Here is a 23,414-nt window from a genome sequence, read left to right as displayed (position 1 = left end):
CACCTGTAAATTGAGGCCCTCTCTTGAACAATTTGCACAATCACACTTAAATTTTAATATAGAAGATGATAAAATGGGTCTGGTTAGCTAGAAATTTGATCAAGAAGCTGTTAGGAAAGCTTTAGCATGTATGCTAATCACTAATGAATTACCCTTCAAGTTTGCTGAAGGGGCTGGTTTTAAGCAATTTATACATTGTGCGCAACCTAAATTTAAAATTCAATCTAGATGAACAGTGGCTCATGATTATTTTGGAATTTACATTGATTTTTTAAATTTAAAGATTGTTTGGGTAGTAAAAAACAAAGAGTTTGTGTAACATCCCAATTTTTTTTTTATTATTATTCCTAGTGTTTAGTTAAGTTTAGAAGGAGTTTAATGCTTGATAAATGAGTTTTATTCTCTATTTATTTAAGAAAAGAGAATTATTGAAAATAAGATTTATAAAATATGTATATGGAAATTACTGATAATAATAATAATAAAAAACGGAAAAAAAGGAAAAAAAACGGGGTACCAAACTATAATTTTGTCCCATTTTAATATGGGGTCTTTAACTGGAATTTTTGCCAAAATATTATTTTAACCGTTGGGGGGGCCAGAGAGAGAAACATTTCGACGTGTTTCTTTTTCACCTTCTCCGGCGCCTTCTTTCATTTTTCCAGTAGGGTTTCAACTTTGCAGATCATTTTGGTAAGCCAAATGACTTCTTTTCATTAAACTCTCTTCATGAAAGTTTTTCCACTCATCTAAATCTATCTAATGATAGTAGTTTTATTCTGTTTAGAGATAATTTTTGGGTTTAGGGTTTGAAGCAAGTGTTGAGTTTTGATGATAGGTAAGCATAGTATTGTAGAGCTATTTTAGTAGATCATTTCTATCAGTTTAGTTTTATTTATTGACTGACCTAATATTTTTAAATGAATTATTTTAGTTAAACAGATATTTATTTATGAAAAATATGATATTTATACCATGAAAATGTTGATTAAATTATTTACTTAGATGCATTTGATGTATAGTGAATTTCTAATGGTTGGTTTTTGAGATTTAAAGTTAAAATAGGATTTATGAATTTTAAATATGATAATTTCAGATTTAAAATTTTGAGAAAAATCTGTATTAAAGTAAATACTTTGAAAGGTTTAAATGAAAATTTTGGATTGTGAGGATATATAAATTTTGTGCTAAAAGACTTAATTATGGGTTAGGAGAGGTTTGGGTTTAGCATAGAATTAGAAACTTTAACTTATATATATATATGTTTTAGTTTAAGTAATTAATTAAATAGCTTGTATATTGATATGTAAATGTATTGGTTGTGTAGATTAAATTATTGGGCTATTGGTATGAGTACGGGGTTAACCTTGTGGTAATACTTGTTCTAGACAAGAGGTAACCACTTTCTACTTATTATTCATGCTCGTAGGTTGTTTGTGATTAATTTTTGAATTACAAGGAATTTATGAAACATTATTGAATTATGATGTGAGCTATGAAAGTATGTTGTTATTGAAATTGTCTTGTGAGACTTTTGTTGCAAAAGATATATGTTTACTATTATGATGATCTCAAGTATTATGAGTTAATTGAAAAATAGAAAATCCCAATTGATTTTTACATGTGATGATTGTTTATGAATGCAATATTTTGAGTGTTGATATATGAGGGGTGGCGGATGTTGATGATGGGTACTATAACAAAGAGGATATAAGGGGGTGAATTATGTACATTTGAGGATATAAGGTGGTAGGGCCATCAGGTGTACACTGATTGGTCCTTTGGCCCAATTATTCATTATAGGGCATTGACACCCTACTAGTAGACTAGAGGGGGAACCCATGGTCCGGTCTTGTGCTCTGTGGATTTTGGCCGGTCCATATCACTTGATCGGTGAGCTTGTCTAATTACCAGTCACATGGATGAGGATTTAGCCCATGGGTTTAGTCAGAGGATATAAGGTGGGTGGATATAAAGGAGGTGAAAATAATATTGACTGTACTTTTTATATGCCTTGACAATATGAAATTTGTTGGAATTTGCAATTGTCTCACTTGACACGTCACGAGCACTTACTTGTATGCTTGATAAGTAGGATTGTTGGTTACTGAGACTTTTGTCTCACCCCGTTGATTTAACACTTTTCCAGGTGATAGTTCCCGTTCGGGTCAGTCAGGGAAGGCTCCGGAAGCTTGAGCTGCTATTGCAAAATTGTAGCGCTTCCACTCTTTTGATTGTGTTGGATAGATGTATATTGCCATGATAGGGCTCATTCCACATACTCTGATATGTTTGAGATTGATTATTTTGACAGTGTACTTTTGAGAACTGTTACTGGAGTGTATGCTGGTAGAAGGCCGGAGGCCTTTAGGCATTTGCATGTGATTTCTTTTGTTTGATATGAGTGGTGAATCCACAATGATCTTTGACATCAAATGACTTTTGATTTTGTTGAAAGTTATGAAAGGTACTATTTAGTAAAATCGTGTTATGGGCTTATGGTTGAAAATGATATTCTAGATTCATAATACCCAAAGCCCTATCCATTATGAATATCTTTTTGCACGCAGTTAATTTAGAAAAGTTCTTTTAACCATGATAGACGTATTTATGGATTGGTTTAACTCTTTTTCTATCATGGTTAATCTCTTATGATTTAGGATGTTTATATAACCATGATAGTATATCTAAATATTTTCACAACGTTTCTTTTCTATCATGGTTAACCTTTCAATATTGATTAATTTATAAGTGTAGTAGTTTCATTGTTACAGTTTGCCTCAATACTGATACTTGGACTTCCATTCAAAGAATAAATTACATGTGTATTACTGCACACTTTATTGATGATACATGAACATTGAATAAAAAGAATCTTGAATTTGATTCCTATTTCTAGCCATAAAGGGAGTGATATTGGCATGTAAATTGAAAAATGTATACTTTAATAGGGCATTGAAAGAGTATTAACAATCACAATAGATAACACTGGCTCTAATGATGTGGCATGTAAATATTTGGAAGAGAAAATTATAAATTAGGGCTATTCAATTACAAAATGTCAGTTTTTGCATATAAGGTGTATTGCACACATACTCAATTTAATTGTTACCGAAGGATTGAAAGAAATAGGATGTTCAGTGAAGAAAGTTAGAAAGGTTGTTCATTTTATTAGGCAATTACCTCTTAGAATGAGAAAGTTTAAAGAGAGTTATGGGGATGAAAAAATTGAAAGTAAGAAAATGTTATGCTTAGATGTTTCTACTAGGTAGAACTGTACTGATTTGATGTTAAAGATTGCCAAAAAATTTAAAGCCACCTTTAAAAGGCATGAACTTAAAGATCCTTATTTTCGGTTTGATCCTAATATTAGAGAGGAGGTGCCTCAAACTGGAGATTGGAAGAATATTAGAAGGTTAATCATCAAATTGGGTCATTTTTATGATCTTACTTTGCATACTTTTTGGCTCTCTTTTTGTGACATCTAATTGTTTTTTCTATGAAATTTACAAGCTATATAGTATCTTAGATGAGTAGAGAAAAAGTGATTTCATAGAGTTAGCGAATATAGCAAGTAAAATGAAAGAGAAATATGATAAGTATTAAGGAGATCATATGAAGATGAACAAATTTCTGTATGTTACAACTATTCTTGATCCCTGATATAAATTAGATTGGGTGCAATTTGCTCTATCCAAAATGTATACAAATTTAGTTGGTAAAAAATTGGGGATTCATATTAAAGAAGTCTTAATTTATTTGTATAATGAATACAATCAAAATGTTTCTCCCCTAACACAACCTGAAAGGAAACCAGCATATGACACACAAGTAGACTTTCATGATGATGATGACCCTGCTTTAAAAGTTAGAAAATTGCTTGATGCAGAGGAGCAATTTTTCATGGATGAGTGTCTTGGAGGGAAATCTAGTAAAAACAAAGGTTGATGGATATCTGAATGAAGAAATTGAGCTCAAAAAAGATAATTTTGATGTTTTAGGATTTTGATGTTTAGGTTGTGGAAGCTAAATAGTCCCAAATTCCCTATTCTTTCTCTAATAGCAAGAGATGTCTTGGCTATGCCAATTTTCACGGTTGCCTCAAAGTCCATAGTCAGTTCTGGAGGACGAGTTCTAGATTCATTTAGAAGCTCTTTGACTCCTAAAGTTGTGCAATCTCTTATTTGTACTCAAGATTGGCTTAGGCAATCAATACAATACCTTGTAGAAGAAGGAGATGATGACATACAGAAGATAGAGCTCGATAATATTTTACTTATATTTCATAAATCATAACTTTGTAAGAATAATACTACATTTATTGTGACATAGGAAGTTAAGTCTAATCTTGCTATTTTAATTGCAAGATTTGCAAAAAAAAAAAATGCATTGAAGGCAACTGTTGATATCTTGTAGATGCAATATGAAACAAATTGTAAGATTTGGAAGTAATTTTTTTTTATCATTTTTCATCATTGTTGATTTTTTTTTTGTTCTTGATTATTTTTTCTTGCTTTAATTGTAGTTGGCATTTAGGGAGCAAGGCACATTATTTTGTTTTTTGAACTTAATTATGCTTTTTTTATCAAGTAATGTTAAATACAATTATTTAGTTTGTATTCTAATCAATGGACTTATTAGAGTTACTTTTTCCCATTAACATATCAATATATACACCTGTCTCTTTCGTGTTTTTCCTCTATGGCTTGTCTTCTCTCTTTATATATACAACTTCTACCTATATATATATATATATATCTGTGTGTGTAAGAATCCTTTTGTTTCATCTGGTGGGGTCTGTCTCAATGAAATGTAGAAACAAAGTTTAAAATAGAAGAAGTAAGCACTAAGTGGCTTGTCTTCTCTCTTTATATATACAACTTCTACCTATATATATATATATTATATATATCTGTATGTGTAAGAATCCTTTTGTTTCATCTGGTAAGGTCTGTCTCAATGAAATGTAGAAACAAAGTTTAAAATAGAAGAAGTAAGCACTAAGTAGGAAGCCCCATGAGTTTCATCCTCTTTTAACAACTAAGGCATGTAGATATATTGGTTAAAATATCTGTACTTTTATTTTATTACATATTTTGATGTAGTTGGCATAGCTTCTAAATTTGTTTCTTAGAAAGTATTTTAGTGGGAGATTGTTGAAGAATGAAGAGCTTCTTTGGTTTATAAGTGGCTCAACAGATGCCAAGGTAATTTATGAAGTCATATTTATATTATAGCCTAGATAAAGGTTCCTTTCCTATTGCTATAAAAAATGTTGCAGGAAAACTATATCCATATATCTATTGACTTTGCATAGATTATGTTGTTTTTGGATGTTGCTTGGTTGTTTCGTTTTAGGATTCAATTTGTGATATCTATTGTCTTTGTATGACTTTACCAAGCTTAAATCTCGTTTAAGTTTTTTTTATTTGTGGACTGTTTTTTTTTTGTATGCAAATGTATATTTCTCTTAGTGATTCTCTTCTTCTTTTTTTCCCCCAATTAAAACTTTTTTTTTTAATGTTTTTGGGTTTGAATTTTTGCATTGGATATGTTTATAGCAAATAGGCCTAATAAGAGGGCCCATTAATCAAATTAAACCGATTAACCAAACTAAATTAATTCAGTTATTTTGGTTCAGTTATCCAATATAGTTCAGTTTCAATTCAATTTTAAAAATACATGATTTTTGGTTATTTGTTTTTTTTCAGTTGTTACGAAAACCGAATACTCACCCCTAATTGGAATGATATTATCAATCACAAATTCATTAATATGCATGTCCATATATACTAATATTAATTCAATTTCATTTTTAACACAAAAAGGTATGTGTTATCTAATTAAGCATGTATGTTATATACTTTATATAATATGCTAAACATTATAAGGGAGAACTAACACCTTTGTCCTCATAATTTTATCTCATTTTGAATAAGTTCCTAGATGTTATTTTTCTTTTTAGTAGATCCTTAAGGACTAACAGAGTTAAACCAATATTTGTGATGAGTGAGATTACTGCCAAATTAATAAGGTGGATGGTGACTTTGCATCCACGTGGCTAAATGAGTTCATATGTGGACTTTGATTAGAATCCTTTATTTTGAGATGCATCTTCAATCTTCTACCCAGAGGAAAGCTTGTGGGGACAAGGAGGAAGAAGATGGTGGTAAGGTGAGGCGAAGTGAATAAGTTCAACACAGAGCCAGTAGGGGTCAAAGAACTAGGAGCAATGAGGTTAGGGTTAGGGAGAGCAACGGCGGTGGGGGGCTGAGAGGCTAAGGTTGTGATCGGTGGTACTCTCACTTGTGGGCATTCCAGTGGCTGCTGAGAGCTTAGGAATTGCAGAACTTGTAGGGGCAGTAGTCACATTAAAAAAATACGCAACGAAGGGGGTGTGGTTTGCAGCTCTTTCATATCTGAAATATATCGTGTTTACTCTGTGACATGAAATCTTCATTTTCGATTTACTTTTGGTTTGGAAAATAAGCCATCAAATGATTAGCACCATTATTACTTATCAAGGTTTCAAAACATCTTCTAGAATAGTGATGTTTGCTAGACTTGGATAGCTAATAAATTTTGAAAAGTTGAAAACCCAACGAAGAAGAGTGAGAAGCAGAACCACAATGCAGGAAGGAAGACCCAAGACCCACATACACTTAGCCAGGTGGATACACCTCATCAAGCTATCAACTGCCTCACTCATTATAAACATCAATTCAACTCTCTTAGGTTCTGAAGGATCCAATAAAAAGAAAAATAACTTTAAGGGCTGCATTCAAAATGAGGTAAAAATATAGGGATGGGGTATTAGTTTTCCCAACATTATACACATATACGTTTGAAGGTATATGCTAAAGATGCTCCTCAGTATCATGACAGAAAAGATTTTCCGACATAAAATGTGTTAGTAGCTTGCTCGTTTGATTTAAAATTCACTTATGTGCTCACTAGATAGGAAGGCATAGCATCCAATTCTAGGGTTATGAAAAATGTATTGACTCGAGAGGATAAACTAAAAGTTCCTGAAAGTAAGTACTACATTGTGGATGCTGGTTTCATGCTAACTAGTGGACTTATTACACCTTATAGAGGAGTCTGTTATCATTTGAAAGAATATTCAAAAAGAAATCTACCCCAAAAGTATAAAGAATTGTTCAACTTATGACATTCATCATTACGTAATGCAATTGAAAGAGCTTTTGGTGTTTTGAAAAAAAGATTTGACATTTTAGCCAATTTATCAGAGCCTACTTATGGAGTGAAAGCTTAAACACTTATCATTGGAGGATGTTGCATTCTTCATAACTACTTAATGAGCATAGATCCTAATAAGGACCTCATAGAAGAAGTAGATTGTGAATTTACAGCTCAATTTGAGTATCATAATAATAGTTGTAAACGACGTGGTGAGAAAGAGGAGGCTGCTCGAGGACAACTAATTAGAGATTTTGTTACAAATGAAATGTGAATAGATTATCAAAGTAGGCTAATGAGACACGATGGCAATATACCCTAATCAATTTGAAGTTTGTGCTTGGATGAATTTGCTGTTTCAAGTTTATTTACAGTTTCATATTTGATTTTTTAAGTATGCCATGCAATAGCTTTGGAGTTGGACTTCCATATATTGTATTTGAATTTTGAGACTTGTTACTTTTGAGTTTTCTTGTAATGTAATAATTTTGAAATTAGACATATGTATCATATTTGAAGTCTCAGACTTGTTGCTTTTAAGTTTTATATATTGTACTAACCTTTGTTTCCTAGATTGTTTTCTTGCATTTGTGATAGAATGCCATTAAAATCAAGCAACAATAAGCAATGTTTGAATTGGACAAGAGCTATGGATGACTATCTTATTGATGCTTTCATGGAACAATATAATTGTGGCAACAAAGTAAATAGCACATTAACAATCACTGCATATGAGAATATTGTGAAAGAGATGAGTGCTTTACTTGATATTGAAATGGACAAAGAGAAGATTAAAAACAGGTGAAAATATTAAAAAAATTTCTCTAAAATTTATGATAGTTTTAAAACTGGATTAAGTGGGCTTGCTTGGAACTTATCAATCTAATTGTGGGAGGCAAAAGATCAAGTTTGGGATCAATTTATTGAGGTTAGTTTACCTTAACTTTTACTGTGGAGAATTCTAATTAACATCTAAGTCTACTATTTATTCATTAATATTAACTATTTTATTGATGTCTTTTGTAGTCAAAACCTAAAGCTACAAATTGGAGAAATATTTCTTTCCCCAACTATGACAAGATGGTAATCTTGTATAGAAATAATAGAGCATCAGGGGAGGGAACTCATACTGCTGGTGTAATGTGAAAGAAACATCACTCAATCAATGAAGAGGACTTCAATGATACAATCAACAACATTGATAATGTTACTTCCCAGCATAATGTTAACATGGAGCATTTTGAAGAACTTGATAATAGTGTCAATCAAGATACCTCAATTGGAATTGCAAGTGGTTCATCTAAAAAGAAGTAAAAAGGGAATTCAAATAAAGAAAAAGACTCTGACCTAAATGAGATAAAGGATGTTATCTTTGGAGTTGCACAAGCTATGAAAGATGCAAATCAAATAATGAGAGACACTACTAAAAGGCTTCCATGATTTTCAAGCAAACAGGTATGAGACATGGTTAAAGAATGTGGCATTGCGACAATCTATATTGTCAAGATTTATAAAGCTCTCATGGGTAATGATGGGCTACTAAGAACATTTGCTGAATGTCCCCTTGTTGGATGGAAGAATTTGATCATAGAAATTATGAATGACCTAGGAAATTGACTTAGGAAATATTTAGTTTGGTAATCATTTAGGGAGTTTTAATATTTAGTGATTTAGATGTCATGAATAGTTTGCTAACGATTTGTAGTTTTTGATATTTTTATGTTAATAATGTGATTCATTATTTTCTAGTTTAGTGGAACGCTTGATATTAATATGTATTTAATCTAAAAAAATTAATATTACGCAATTTTTTATAATGGTAAGGCTTTAATAATATCAAAACCATCTAATTACATGATATGGATGAAGATATTTTTTAAATAAATTGATACTTTTTAAGGAATTCATATCTATATCATGAAAGCAGTGTAATGATATTTGATAATGATGATATAATATTTTTTTATCGTGAGTTTACTATTTTTCTTAATATAATGTGAGAAATATATTTTTTATGATATGTATATTTGATAATGATGATATAATATTTTCATGATATGTATATATTTTATAGATATGTAAATATTTTATACATGTGAGATAAATTTTTTTTAATATTCATAAATTAGAAAATAATAATTCTGATATAAATATCATAATAAAATAATAAAAAATCTAAATAAAAAAATAAAGATGCATTTGTCAATTTTACAATTAGTTTCCCTTTCCTCTTTTTTTGAACCAAATAAGAAATCTTTCCTCTCCTTCCTTTCCCTCCAATCAAATAACACTCATAACCTCCCTTTATTTCCACTCCCCTCCTTCGAATCAAACAAAGCCTAAAGGGACGCCCTAATTTTACATTTTCACGGTTATCCTTTAAAATATGAAACATATTATTCCATAGAAAAGGATCACATCAACCAATAAAGAATGAGTCGAGTATGTAATAGGAAAGCTCATAGAAATTTCGGCATCTTGTTCACGGCACTCAACAAGATCTCACAAAACAAGCAACGCTTGCTTAAAAGAAAACTGAATGATACTCTATTTTCAACTTGACTTTAAAATAGCATGCATGGTGGGAATATTTACAACACAATAAACTAACTCTAGCCTAAACTTTTAACTTATCAGGACTCTTAAAAAAAAAACTAATTTAATCCTAAAAGCTGAAAAGGATCAAGATGGATAATTGTTAATATGATTAAAGGATAAATGAAAATATTGCGGGATATTTTAATTTGATTATTTGGATAACCTAATTGTAATTGATATGAAATGATTTAATGGATAATGGATTAATGAAGGATATTTTTAAAGATATGAAAAGATATTAGATTATTTAAAATTATTTAATTTATGAATGGGTAAAAGAGATATTTTAAAGTAGGATAAACTAGATCATAGATGACAATCTGATTATAAATGATATTTTGGGATTAATCAGCTAATGATAATAGTAAATAAATCTTATACGAGATTAATGATTAAATGACGCCTATAACACCAAGTAATGACTCTTGGCTCATGACCTTATTTTGAAAAAAGAAAATCATAAAATAAATTGGACTGTAATTGGATTGGTCTTCAAGTAAATACTTTTTGTAACTCCAAGTAAGCCTTCTTTAAGCCCGTTAGGACCATAGCAAGTACTACTCACGATCATGAACTACATGCTTCACCATTACTTGTGTTTGGGCCTATAAATGCAAAGTTATGGTTCAATTTTCCTTGGCCTTGTAGATATTTATATTTTGGGCCTTCAATATGTTGGAATAGGCTCCAAAAACAGGTTGGAGACTTAGGAATCTGACTCTTTTCTTGTGAGTGTTCCTCCATTTGATCGATCTCATGCAAGGTGATAAAACTGCCCTCCAAAGTTCACAGTTGTATTGTTATCTCGAGGACCTACTATCACTAACCTAGTTGATCATCAACTTTACACTTTCACATTTGAGTAAGAAACAATTTAAATGAGAATTATCGAATTGCAATTCAAAGTAAATAAAAATTGTAAATCTATTGTTTCAACAACCATAATTGCACTATAATTAAATGTACTCAAAATTAGTTTGCTAATTTAGAATATTTACAGATGTAAGTATCTTTTGAATCACTTACACCCCTTTCTCAAGTTAAAAATGTCATTCCTAGCATAGCTACGCAAGAGGCAGTAATAATTCATTTCCAGTTTTCCACTCTAATAAGACTATATGGGTCCAATAGTTATGTTCCTATCCTAATGGCAAATTAGAATAACTTCTAATCTCACACTACCCAAGCCAATGGTCCAAACGAGGTTTCCTTTTCCAAGTCTAAAGTGAATTCCCCAAGTTCGTATTAGCCAAGTGTTAAATAGACAAGAAATTCAATTCCAAGACTGATAAAAACAAAGATAATATTAAGCACAATCAAATGGTTCTAATATGCTCTAATAATCCATGAATTAGTTCTTAACTACCTTAGGTTATAAAGCAAAACTAGCCACACAAGGATCTAATGATAGCAAATCCAAGCAATATACATCGGCATCAAGATAAAACGAAGAAGAGTTTAAATGGAATAATCTTGGGCAAAACCCTTGATTCTCCATTAATCCCGAGCTTCTCCGCCTCTCTTTTGGCCCACTAGTGCAAAATACTAATTTAGCTTCTACTTTTGGTGTCAGTTATAGAGGAAACAGAAGTTGTATGTTGTTTCATCACTTTTCACTTCTGACCTGCTTAGACCTGAAGCCATAAACTTACATATGACTTTTGTTCAATTTTGAACAGACTCCATAAATATACCAAATAATTTTAAATTATATTTCATCATTTCATATAATAGCATTAGGACATCTTCTTCTATAAGGTATAAAGGCATTATTACATACTATGGTTTCATTTTTATTTAATTAATTCCATTAAAAATTTTAATTATTTAAATAGAAATAATATATTTTTTAAATTCTTTTTATTTTTTCTTTTTCACTAACTGAATGGTTTTTAATGAGAAATTTTCTTTTAAATGATTTTATACAATTAAAAACTTGATTTATTTCAAACTTAGATGAAGAAATTATCTATTTATATTAGGTACAATATCTAGTATATATCTAACCAGATGCTATGTGCAATTTTTTTTTTTTAGTACAAGCTGTATGTAAGTTTTTTAAAGGCCTACTGCGTCTGGCCCATTACCAGCAGCCGTATGGTGCATATGGCTTCAGTCCCATTTCGGGCCTGAAGCCATAACACGTTGAGCAACTTAAAAAAAAAAATCCCCGCTTCCCTCCATATTTTCATCAGCGCGCCTTCCAGTCTTCCGTGTACAGTCATCAGCTCTAGGTTCTTCTTGCCCCGTTCCTCCATGTCTGTCTTTGCGGGTGTTCAAGTGGGTCTCGCCGGAAGTTTAATCAGTGTCCCGTGGGTCTCGAGCTGATCGTTTCCCCCCTTCCCTCCATATTTTCATCAGCGCGTCTTCCCGTCTTCAGTATATGGTCATCAGCTCTGGGTTCTTCTTGCCCCATTCCTCCATATCCGTCTTCGTGGGTGGTCGAGTGGGTCTGGTCGGAAGTTTAATCAGTGTACCGTGGGTCTCGAGCTGATCGTCTTGCCTTCCTTTTGTTCTATCTTTGAATTGGTTCCGGGTCTCGCCTTCTTCGTTCTGTCTTCAAGGTGGCAGTTGGGGCTGGTGTTCTTCTTCTTCACGTTGGGTTCGAACAGGTTCGGGGGTCTCATCTTCCTCTTTATCTATCTTTGGGTGGCACTTGGAATCTTCCTTCATCGACATTTGGGTATCACCGAAGCTGCTCTGTTCTTTCCTCCTCACCGTCGTCGCTGATGCCTTAGGTCTTGTATATCTCGGTGCCGTGCGTTGACAGTAATTTGTTTGAAGCTTAGGTTCTAGTGAGTATTTTAGTTTTGCTGATTGCTGAAACTGAAAAATTGTTTGATCTGTTGAAGAATCGTGTGATTGCCGTATACTCTGTTCGTTCGGTTTTTTTTTTTAAATTGTTGCTATGGGATTTTCCACCAGCCTGCTGTTTATTGTACATAGAATGCTAGTTTGGCAGCTGTAAATGAGATGAGAAATTATTTGGTTGAATGGGTTTTACTTGCTAACGTGATGACTAATCCTTACCGTGACTTAGGAGTCGAAATTTTTGTTCTGCACGAAGGGATGCTGTCAAGAATGTGAATGTCTTTTTTTGTATTAAATGTCACTATGTTATGCGAAAATTACATTCTGATCAAACTAGGAAAATGGAGCAGTGGTCATTGAACCAATTCATTTGATAGAAACAAAAACGAATAAAAGTAAAGGAATGAGGTATAGCTCGCATCGCTCCCATTCTGACCCTATTCAGGAATGGGATAAGGGATGTCGTTGGTGCATCTTCTTCTGTTCCTATTGTTCTTGATTGATCTGTTGCTGAACCAATACCAGTCAATTTGATAGAAACAAAAACGAATATATAGATGAGCTGTTATACTTGAGGACTAAATATGTTTGATTTGATTTAATTTATTATATATGTCGAAAAGGGACAAAAATAGATGATAATGTGAAATAGAATTGATGCATATGCATAATACTTGATGTAACATGCACGAAATTACTTTGGTTACAAATAAATAATGCATTTTTTTATAATATATAATTTCTCATATTAATAAAATTTTAATCATTCTTTGACCAAAGTTTTTTTCGATGATATTTGATAATTGTCACTTTTTTTCTAGAGTTAGTATTGATGAGTATTATTGAGATTATATTTGTTAGAATATCATATTGACTCTGAAAACTTGCCCTGTTGTTTCATTTGGTATCATATTGCTTTGAAGTTGAATTAGAACTTATAGAGTTTGAATGAAGTTAGAATTTGTAATGTATAGCTTTGAAGTTGAATTAAATTTGATCAGAGTTGATAAAAGTCACATTGCTCTGGAGTTAGTGTAAATGAGAAATACCATTGAGATTTGCTGGAATATATGTTTGATTAGGAGATAACAAGGTTAAATTGAGGGTTTAATGCATGGGAGACGTCATTTTTTAAGCTGTCATGCTGCTGGGTTTTTTATTACCTTAAAAAATAATAAGGTGTTGATATTTGATTTAGGTAATCATGGATCGTAGTTGGATTGACGCTCTACGAACAAGTGACGAATATGAGCGTGGGGTGGATCAGTTTTTGGAATTTGCAAAGAATAATGTTCCTAATAACAATGGATTGTTTTATTGTCCTTGTGTTAAATGTATGAATGGGTTGCGACAAGTTACAACAGAAATAAAGGATCACTTGATTTGTTTTGGGTTCTACAAAGCATATAGACAATGGGTATTGCATGGTGAGTCTAAAAAACATAAAGTGTGCCAGATTGAGAAAGATGATATGGATATGGATGAGCGAGTGGAAGATATGATTCATGATGTAGGTGTTGATGTTGTTGAGCAATTACATAAATATAGTAACTTGTGCAATGATGCCGAAAAGCCTTTATATCCTGGGTGTACAAAGTACACAAGGTTGACAGCAGTGTTAAAGCTAGTCAACTTAAAAGCAAAAAATGGGTGGAGTAATAAGAGTTTCACAGAGTTGCTTATATTGTTGAAAGATATGCTTCCAGAAGGTAATATACTTCCAGATCGTAATTATGAGGCAAAGAAGATATTGTGTCCAATGGGATTAGGATATAAAAAGATACATGCTTGCCCCAATGACTGTGTATTATATAGAAAAGCATATGATGAGCTGGATGCATGTCCGGTCTGTGGGACATCACGTTATAAAGTAAAAGAGATGGAGGGTGGTGATGTTATTTCTAAGGGGCCTCCTGCAAAGGTATTGTGGTATCTTCCTATAATACCAAGATTTAAACGTTTATTTGCTAATGCAAATGAGGCAAAGAAGTTGAGATGGCATGTTGAAGAAAGGAAAACTGACGGAATGCTTCGACATCCTGCTGATTCTTCTCAATGGAAAAGGTTTAATCAATTATTTTCTGAATTTAGTAATGAGCCTAGGAATCTTAGGCTTGGACTTTGCACAGATGGGATGAATCCTTATGGAAATCTTAACAGTCAACATAGCTCATGGCCTGTTCTCTTAGTGATTTATAATCTACCTCCTTGGTTGTGTATGAAACGCAAGTATATTATGTTATCTTTGATGATTTCTGGCCCAAGACAGCCAGGAAATGATATAGATGTTTATCTAGCACCGTTGATTGATGATTTGAAGATGATGTGGGAGGTAGGTGTAGATGTATTTGATGCATATCATGAAGAGTCTTTTAAGTTAAGAGCTATGATTTTTTGCACAATAAATGATTTTCCTGCTTATGGAAACTTATCCGGATATAGTGTTAAAGGGCACAATGCATGCCCTATATGTGAAGACAGGACATCTCACCAGCAGTTATCACATGGAAAGAAGACAGTTTATCTTGGTCATCGAAGATTTCTTGAACCAGGACACCCTTATCGAAGGAAGAAAAAGGAATTTAATGGCTTTCAAGAGTATAGGGACCCTCCAGAGCCACTTACTGCAGACCAAGTATATGAACGGGTGAAAGACATTGATACAGTATTGGGTAAAAGCCAAAAAAGAGTAACTGAGAAGAATCTCTGGAAGAAGAAGTCTATCTTTTTTGATCTCCCTTATTGGAAATATCTTGAGGTAAAGCATAGTATTGATGTGATGCATGTGGAAAAAAATGTGTGTGAAAGTCTAATTGGAACACTATTAAATATAAAGGGAAAGAGCAAGGATGGTAAGAAAGCAAGATTAGACTTACTTGAAATGGGGATTCGAACACACTTGGGTCCAAGAACTGATGGAAAGAGAACTTACATGCCCCCAGCCTATCATACTTTGTCGAAAAGAGAGAAAAAAAGCTTTTGTCAATGTCTACAAAGTATTAAGGTGCCACAAGGATATTCTTCAAATATCAAAAAGCTTGTATCAATGAAGGATTTAAAATTAGTAGGCATGAAGTCCCATGATTACCACATTTTGATGCAACAATTCTTACCAATAGCAATTCGAGACATATTAGAGAAAAAGGTGAGAAATACAATAATTAGATTATGTTCCTTCTTCAATGCCATATGTAGTAAAGTCATTGACCCAGAGAAATTGGATGAATTGCAGAATGATATTGTCATTACCTTATGCCAACTTGAAATGTACTTTGTGCCGTCATTTTTTGATATCATGGTACATCTAATTATACATTTGGTGAGAGAGATAAAGTTGTGTGGCCCAGTTTATTTGCGTTGGATGTACCCATTTGAGCGATATATGAAAATCCTTAAAGGGTATGTGAAGAACCCACATCGACCTGAAGCGTCTATTGTTGAAAGATATGTTGCTGAAGAGGTTGTTGAGTTTTGTACTGAATACCTATCTGGAATAAAACCTATAGGACTTCCTGAGTCTCGCCATAAGGGAATGAGAGTTGCAGGTCAAGGGACGCGAGGGTTTAATGTGAGGCCTATGAAGCGTGATGATGTAGAACAAGCGCATATGTACATCTTAAATAACATTGATGAAGTTCAAGATTACTTGTTTGAGCATAAAGAGGAATTAAGGGTTCAAAACCCTAAAAAGGCAGATAAATGGTTGCTAAGTGAGCACAATAAATGTTTCTCGCTTTGGTTTAAGGCAAAGGTAAAGCAAGATCGTCAAAAGTTCAATGTTTCTGATACAGTAAGATGGCTAGCTAGTGGGCCTAACTATAATGTCACAACTTGGAGTGGATATGACATCAATGGCTATTCATTCTACACAAAATATCAAGATGATAAGAGCACTATGCAAAACAGCGGTGTTATGGTAGTTGCAGAAGCAATGCACTTCTCTAGTTCTAAAGATAAAAATCCTAAATGGGCATCCATGCAGTATTTTGGGATTATTGAAGAAATATGGGAAATTGACTACTATAAATTCAAAGTGCCAATTTTCAAGTGTAAATGGGTTGATAGCAATAATGGTGTTAAAATAGATATGTCAAGTCTTGCACTGATAAATCTTAACAAAGTAGGTCATAAGGAGGATCCTTTTATTATGGCAGTTCATGCAAAGCAAGTCTTTTATGTCACAGATCCAATTGATAAAAATTGGTCCGTGGTTCTACATGGGAAAAGCCTGATTGCTTATGAAGAGAATGATGAATCTTATTGTGACATTGGTGAGACTCCTCTTTCTATGTCAACCATGCCTCAATTGGATGAAGAAGATAAAGAAGATGGTGTACATAGCATAACAAGTGAGCATGGTGATAAAGAAGATGATATGTATGGCGTAAGGACTGATCATGATGAAGGTTTATGGGAGACTTAATCATAATTAATCAAACTCTTATGACAACAATATTAGTAGAGGTGTTTTTAACTTTTGTGTAAGCTTTTCAACATCGTTTCTTTTGATATGTTTGATTATAATTTTAATTTATTATTCTTTTGTTATTGAACTCATTTATATTCCTATTTTCAAAGGTATACATGGAGAATTCATCCAGTATTGGCAACAAAACCACAAAGTCAAAAAATTGTAAAAGAGGCGTCACACGGCTTACTAAATTAGCTCAAGCAGATGGAGGCAAGATTCATATTGAATTTGATAAGAGAGGAGAGCCAATTGATTGGAAAGAAGGGAACACATTTAGAAGTTTTGTTGCACTTGTTGCACGTCAAAAAATTAGCATTTTGATAGATGAATGGGATAAAGTGAAACAAAATGATAGAAATGAAGTTTGGGATACTATACTGGTACCTCTCATTGCATCCTATATCTACTTTTTATTTAGCTATTATATTGTAGTATATGTTATTACTAATTTTATTGCTTACATGTGTTCCTTTTGCAGATTACTTATGACATACCTGATACAATGTTTATGAAGGAGAAGTGGCTCTCTTATGCAGCAGCGCGGTGGAGGGACTTTAAGTCCAAACTCACAAGAAATTATATATTTAATGAAAAGGGCAGTGAAAGTGATCATGATGTTGATGATGACAGTAACTTTGAAAAGCCTTGGCAGAAATACTCATATATTGATGAAATGACATGGATGAAATTTGTTGAAAGCAGATACAATTCTGATTTTTTGGTAAGTAAAAGAAGAATTTGATGTTAAAGTAGTATTTATTTAATGTTTGCTTTTTTATAAATATTTTTCATTGTTTTATTAGGAAAAAAGAAAAAGAGGTAAGGAGAAACAGGAAAAAAATCTATACCCCCATACCTTGTCTCGTGGAGGTTATGCATTGCTGAACAACAAAATGATGGAAGAAAAATGGGAGGCTAAGAGACAACTTGCAGAGGCGAAGGATGATGGAGATGTTTCTCCTCCATCTCCTGTCAATCGTGCTCAAGCATGGAAGAGAGCTCGAATGAATAAGAAAGGGGAGTTTCTTACTGAAAAGGCTAGAGAAGTAGCAAAAAAGATTGTAAGTATTTTGTAATTAACAAACTTGTTATATGCTAAAGGAATAGTTTTCTGATTGCATTTCCTATTTACTTGTCATAGGACTCCTTGGAAGAAGCAGTTACTCAAGGAACCTTTGTTCCTACTGGTAGGCAGGATATCTTAACCACAGCATTAGAGAAGGAAGAGCACCCTGGCCGCGTTAGAGGATTACCAAGAAGTGTCGGTATTAGAGAATACTTTGGACCACCACCTTCTAATCACGGCCCAAAAGGTGTACCATTACAGCAGGTGCAAATGATGATAGAGGAAGCAGAAAAGAAAGCTGATGCAAGAGTAACAGCACTAGAAAAAGATTTTCAAGAAAAAATTATGCAAATGGAATCAATGATGAAATCTTTTAGTTCGATGCATTCGCAGTCTTTGCAAGCACAACAACCTTCTATGCCTCTAAGTACAAAAGGTAGTTGTGTGGCAGAAGAAGTGTCATGTATGCTTTATGTAGAGGATCCTAATAAACGTTTAGTTGCACATGGAAAGGTATACAAATTTGCAACAAGGATCCATCATCAAGAGATTCTAGATTACCAGGTGAAGGTGGTGGTTGAAGAGGTTGTGGATGCTAATGCATTAGTGCCATTCCCTGATGAGGAGGTAAAAACAGTGGGACAAGCTAAACATAATTTCATTCTTTGGCTAAGGCATCTAGTTACCACTACCACTGAGGTATGAATTATTTATGATCTTTCACTTCCTAATTCACATGGTATGCATTTCTAATTTTATATTTGTCATTGATTAGGAAGTCTACCAATCAAAGGATTCTTTTGATTCAAATCCTCAACATGCTATTGAACGTAGTGCCAAACCAAAGCGAGATAGCTTGAGCCAGCTAGCTTTAGCTTTTGTTGATATGGACAATACTGTTCAACTAAATATGAGTAGAGAGATTGTGGGGCGAGCTATTGAATTAACAATCTTCAAGAGAGATGTTGCTGAATTTCTTGCTTTTGATTTGCTAAACATATCAATAATTCAATTTTGTCTCATGTAAGTATGAATTTTATTTTAACTTTACATATATGTTGTTTTTAATTTTCTTACTAACTTATTTTTCATTCTTATAGGTATCTCCACAATCTTTGCAAAGAATTGGGTAGGGCTAATAATTATGGATTCTTATGTCCACATCATATTCAACCAACCGGAAATACTTTCAGTGGGAGAACATCATACATTGGAAGTACGATTAAAGAAGGAAATAAAAAGTGTTGGTTTGCACCAATTATAGAAAGGTACTTCGTTCTAATTCACCTCTTAATTAAATAAAAACTTTCTTAATGATATGGTGTTAATGTTAACTCATGTTGTAGTGGTCATTGGAGGCTTGCTGTTATCTGTCCATCTGACTGGACCATATATTGGTTTTGTTCTCTGCAATGGGAAGTAAGTGAAGATATGAAAGGAGTTCTTGAATCGTAAGTATTGTGTGTAACTTTATTTTGCAAATATATTATCATTATAAATCAATTTCTTACAAGTATTTGATATAAATAGATCTTTGAAGATGCACTCTAAATTGATGAGAAAGAATAGCCGAAGTTTTGTCAATTGGGTTTATGTAAAGGTATGTATTTTAAATTTAAACAATGGTGAGATTAATTATATTGATCACTCTTGTTTTGTGTATATTTGTAGTGCCATAAACAACTAAAAGATGTGGAATGTGGATATTATGTGATGAGGTATATGTATGAAATCATCTCTGGGGGTATAACCAACTCATTCCACAAGGTAATAATATTATATGAAAATAATAATTCTAGTATAAATATTGAGTTGTTTTTAATATTACTGATGTTACAATTTTTTCCATTTGGCAGCATTTTCAAAATTTGGACCCATATTCTGATTTACAGATGAGAGAAATACGCAGCATATGGTCAGAGTATTTCTTGAATTTAACAAAATTAGAATAGAAGGTGATGTATAGCAAGTTCTACATATTTATCCTTTTGTTAAACATGTTAATACTAGGTTCATACTTTTGTTGACAATTCATGTGGTTTGGTTGTAAAAAAACGTTGTAAATTGGTGGTTATATTTAATATTAGATATAGTTGGTTGTATTAACAGGTTTTTAAGTGCAATTATTATTTAATTAAAAATATTTTTAAAAAAACACTACCTAGACATATGGCTTCTGTTATAGCGTATAACAGAAGCCATAAGTTACCTACGGCTTCTGTTCTGCAGAGAACAGAAGCCATACGTCCAACCTACAGCTTCTGTTCTCTGCAGAACAGAAGCCGTATTCGTAGGTCAATATGTATGGCCTCATTTATGCACAACAAGAACAAAAGCTGTGGGTCAATATGTATGGCTTCAATTATGCACAACATGCACAAAAGAAGTTATAATCACGCACCTACGGCTTCTGTTCTTATAGAACAAAAGCCATAGGTCAATACATATGGCTTCAGTTATGCACAACTGAAGCCATATGTATGGCAACCTACGGCTTCTGTTCTCTTACAACAGAAGCCGTAAGTCATACTTTCCACTACAGTTGCTTCCACTACAATACATATATTGTAGCGAAAGGTTCTTTTTAACAGAAGCTAAAGGGGGTATTTTGCACTAGTGGCCCCTTCTTTCTTATAGAGACGAACCTGAAACTCAAAAAGTTAGTTGAAATGAATCTTTAGCACTAAAATTTCACCAAAACTTGAAACTCTGCATTTTTATAAAACCATAAAAAATAAGCCCTATCCACTCAACCTCTAATTCTCCTTGATTTTTTTGTGCTCCCTCCAATCTATAATATAAATCGCTGTCAGAAGAATGACTTGGTCTAAAATTACTCATTTGAAAAGTAATTAATATTTATTTGTTAATTTTGTCATTGTAATTAATGCTTTAATGTAATTTTTTGTATTTTTCTATCTCCTTAACAACCTCATTTAATATGGGTAAATTGAAAAAAATTTCAAACACATTTAATGAATTAACTTAAATCTAAACCTCTTTATGAATTGGTGAAAATGACTCGTATTGTAGAGAAGATGGAATAAGTAACTAGTACGCAGTTTACCTTAAGTGACACCAAGATTACTCCTTTTTAAATGAAATGATGCATGAAAACATAATAAAATATTGGGAATCATCATCAAATTTAAATATTGTCACTTTAAATCATACATGGGGCCCCTCGCTCTCAACTAAATTGTGGTTGGCAAGTGGTAGGTGGTCAGTGGCAACATTATAATCCTTATAAAAGCAAACCTAATTTTGCCACCATGGCCTTAGAACTTGGATAAGCAAAAAAATGGCCACCAACCACGCCATTATGGATATCGCTACTAGGTCCGTTTAGATTAGTGGAAGATAAGTAACTTATTCTCAATCTAATTTTATAAAAGTGAGATTAAGTAAAAGTTAAATTGGGTATTAATATAATATATGTTTGGATTGAGTTTTATAAAAATTAGTTTGTAAAGTAAAAAAATTATTTAGATTATAATTGAATAAGTAAGGTTAGTTTGTTGGTATGACTTTTATTAAATAATAAAAATGATTAAAAATATGAATTTATAAAATATAATAATTTTAAATTATTATAATATGAAGAAGTTATGTTTAATGAATAAAATATATTTAAATAAGAAATCATAATAATGTGAACATTTTTGAACCAAATAATATTACATAATTAATTGGATGATATACTCTGCATAATTTATGTAGGCATAAAATGAAAAATAATATTAAAAATAAAAAATATTATAAAAACTGTTAAAAATTATTTTCTCTTAAAAGAATATTAAAAATAAATAACCAAAAATTGATTGGGAAGCACAAAGAATATATAGAAAAACAAAAAAAATCATAAATATAAGGGTAAACATGCCTTTTAATTTTAAAAAACTGCTTTTGTATAAGTCATAAGTAAGTTTTAAGTACTTTTACAATCACGCTTAAAAAAGTAATTTTTAACTCATAAGGTAGTTTGGCGAAAAACTGTGACAAACAACTTTTAAATTTACAAACTCATTTGCCACACCTATAAATTACTTTTTCCCTCCTCAAACACGTTTCCAAATAGGCACATTATCAACCCACAACTGCTTATATTTAATCGCTGTACACTTAATTTAATGTCGCTTTAATTTTCTCGATGTGGGACCTCTTCTCTTTATTGCAACCAATTCTCCCTCTCCATCTTCAAGCACCAAATTCAAACCCCATACCCATCATGCGTATTTCTATATAAACTGCCATAGATCACTCCTATCTTCACTACTTCATCAGCATACAAAAGACCAAAAACAAAGTGTGCGTGTAAGCAACACAAAAAGGTGGGTAAGGGTACTAGCAGAGGCTATGGCCCCAAAGTTTTTAAGTTTCTCTTTGCATTATACATGTGTTATATGTATCTCCCAACTCCAAAATTTATGAAAACTTTATATTGTATATACTCTTTTAATCTTGATCTCCCTCATTATGAAATTCTGACTTTTGCACTGTTCAGGAGTAATGGCGATGAAGAAGATGGGTGTGAGCCTGGTGGTGATGGTGGTTCTGACAGTCTTTGTGGCGGTGGAGCTGCCACACATGGCGGAGGCAGTGACATGCAGTCCGGCGGCTCTGAGTTCATGCATGGGAGCGATATCGTCGTCGGCTCCGCCGTCGAGCGAGTGCTGCCAGAAGCTAAAGGAGCAGAAGCCATGTCTGTGTGGGTATCTTAAGAACCCTAGTCTGAGGCAGTATGTTAACTCTCCTGGGGCCAAGAAGGTTGTTTCCTCTTGTGGAATTCCCTTCCCTACTTGCTGAACAAAAAAAAAGAACAGTTATAGTAAGTGATTTGATCAATATCGAGTCGTATATTTGTTTAAGGAATAATTTCAGAAAAAGTATTCCCTCTAGGGAATATTCATTCTGTGTTTCAAGGTTCAAGTTGGTTACATATCTTGATCAATGATTATGTGGATCGCTGACATGTAGTTTGTGGTATAATTAATACAATATAATGAGTTCTTGTATCCACATTTTTCTTTTTCCCCTTCCCCTTCTTCGTAACAGTTTGTTTCTTTTTTTAAATTTTATTTGTTTTATAATGTCATTATCTCTTTTTGTCATTACTTACGTACTCTGTTATATCTTTCATACATGGTCCGAATTCACAACCTCGTATTTAAGAAAGTTTAAAAAAAAAAAAAAGTGCAAAACTACAAAACCTAGACTGTGTTATAATGTCAATATTGTGTTTTGTGATATTATATACCACCTTTAGTT

The 23,414-nt window shown here is 32.7% G+C and overlaps 2 protein-coding genes across 3 annotated transcripts; both read left to right on the top strand.

Annotated features, from left to right (window-relative positions):
* Positions 1–1,011: 1,011 nt before the first annotated feature.
* Positions 1,012–23,129, top strand: LOC114759518 (non-specific lipid-transfer protein 2-like). 2 transcript variants are annotated; one of them, XM_028948706.1, is made up of 3 exons: positions 1,012–1,016; positions 15,586–15,592; positions 22,656–23,129. In XM_028948706.1, the coding sequence occupies exon 3, from the start codon at positions 22,656–22,658 to the stop codon at positions 22,950–22,952; it is 297 nt and encodes a 98-aa protein (XP_028804539.1). In that variant the 5' UTR covers positions 1,012–1,016; positions 15,586–15,592; the 3' UTR covers positions 22,953–23,129. The 2 variants fall into 2 exon arrangements, with proteins under 2 accessions (XP_028804539.1, XP_028804538.1); XM_028948705.1 differs by lacking the exon at positions 1,012–1,016 and adding an exon at positions 11,360–11,366.
* Positions 13,814–17,032, top strand: LOC114759509 (uncharacterized). The gene has a single exon (XM_028948688.1). It carries the CDS (start codon positions 13,814–13,816, stop codon positions 17,030–17,032), a length of 3,219 nt encoding a protein of 1,072 aa, XP_028804521.1.
* Positions 23,130–23,414: the final 285 nt, after the last annotated feature.

Source organism: Neltuma alba, unplaced genomic scaffold, assembly GCF_004799145.2.
Source record: "Neltuma alba isolate B1F8T4 unplaced genomic scaffold, ASM479914v2 tig00010857_pilon, whole genome shotgun sequence".
In the NCBI taxonomy this organism is placed as follows: domain Eukaryota; kingdom Viridiplantae; phylum Streptophyta; class Magnoliopsida; order Fabales; family Fabaceae; genus Neltuma; species Neltuma alba.
This window is presented reverse-complemented; position numbering and strand designations above follow the sequence as displayed.

Excerpts from the sequence above, each read along its gene's own strand:
- LOC114759509 (XM_028948688.1), top strand. The coding sequence starts at position 13,814 with ATGGATCGTAGTTGGATTGACGCTCTACGAACAAGTGACGAATATGAG.
- LOC114759518 (XM_028948706.1), top strand. The coding sequence starts at position 22,656 with ATGGCGATGAAGAAGATGGGTGTGAGCCTGGTGGTGATGGTGGTTCTG.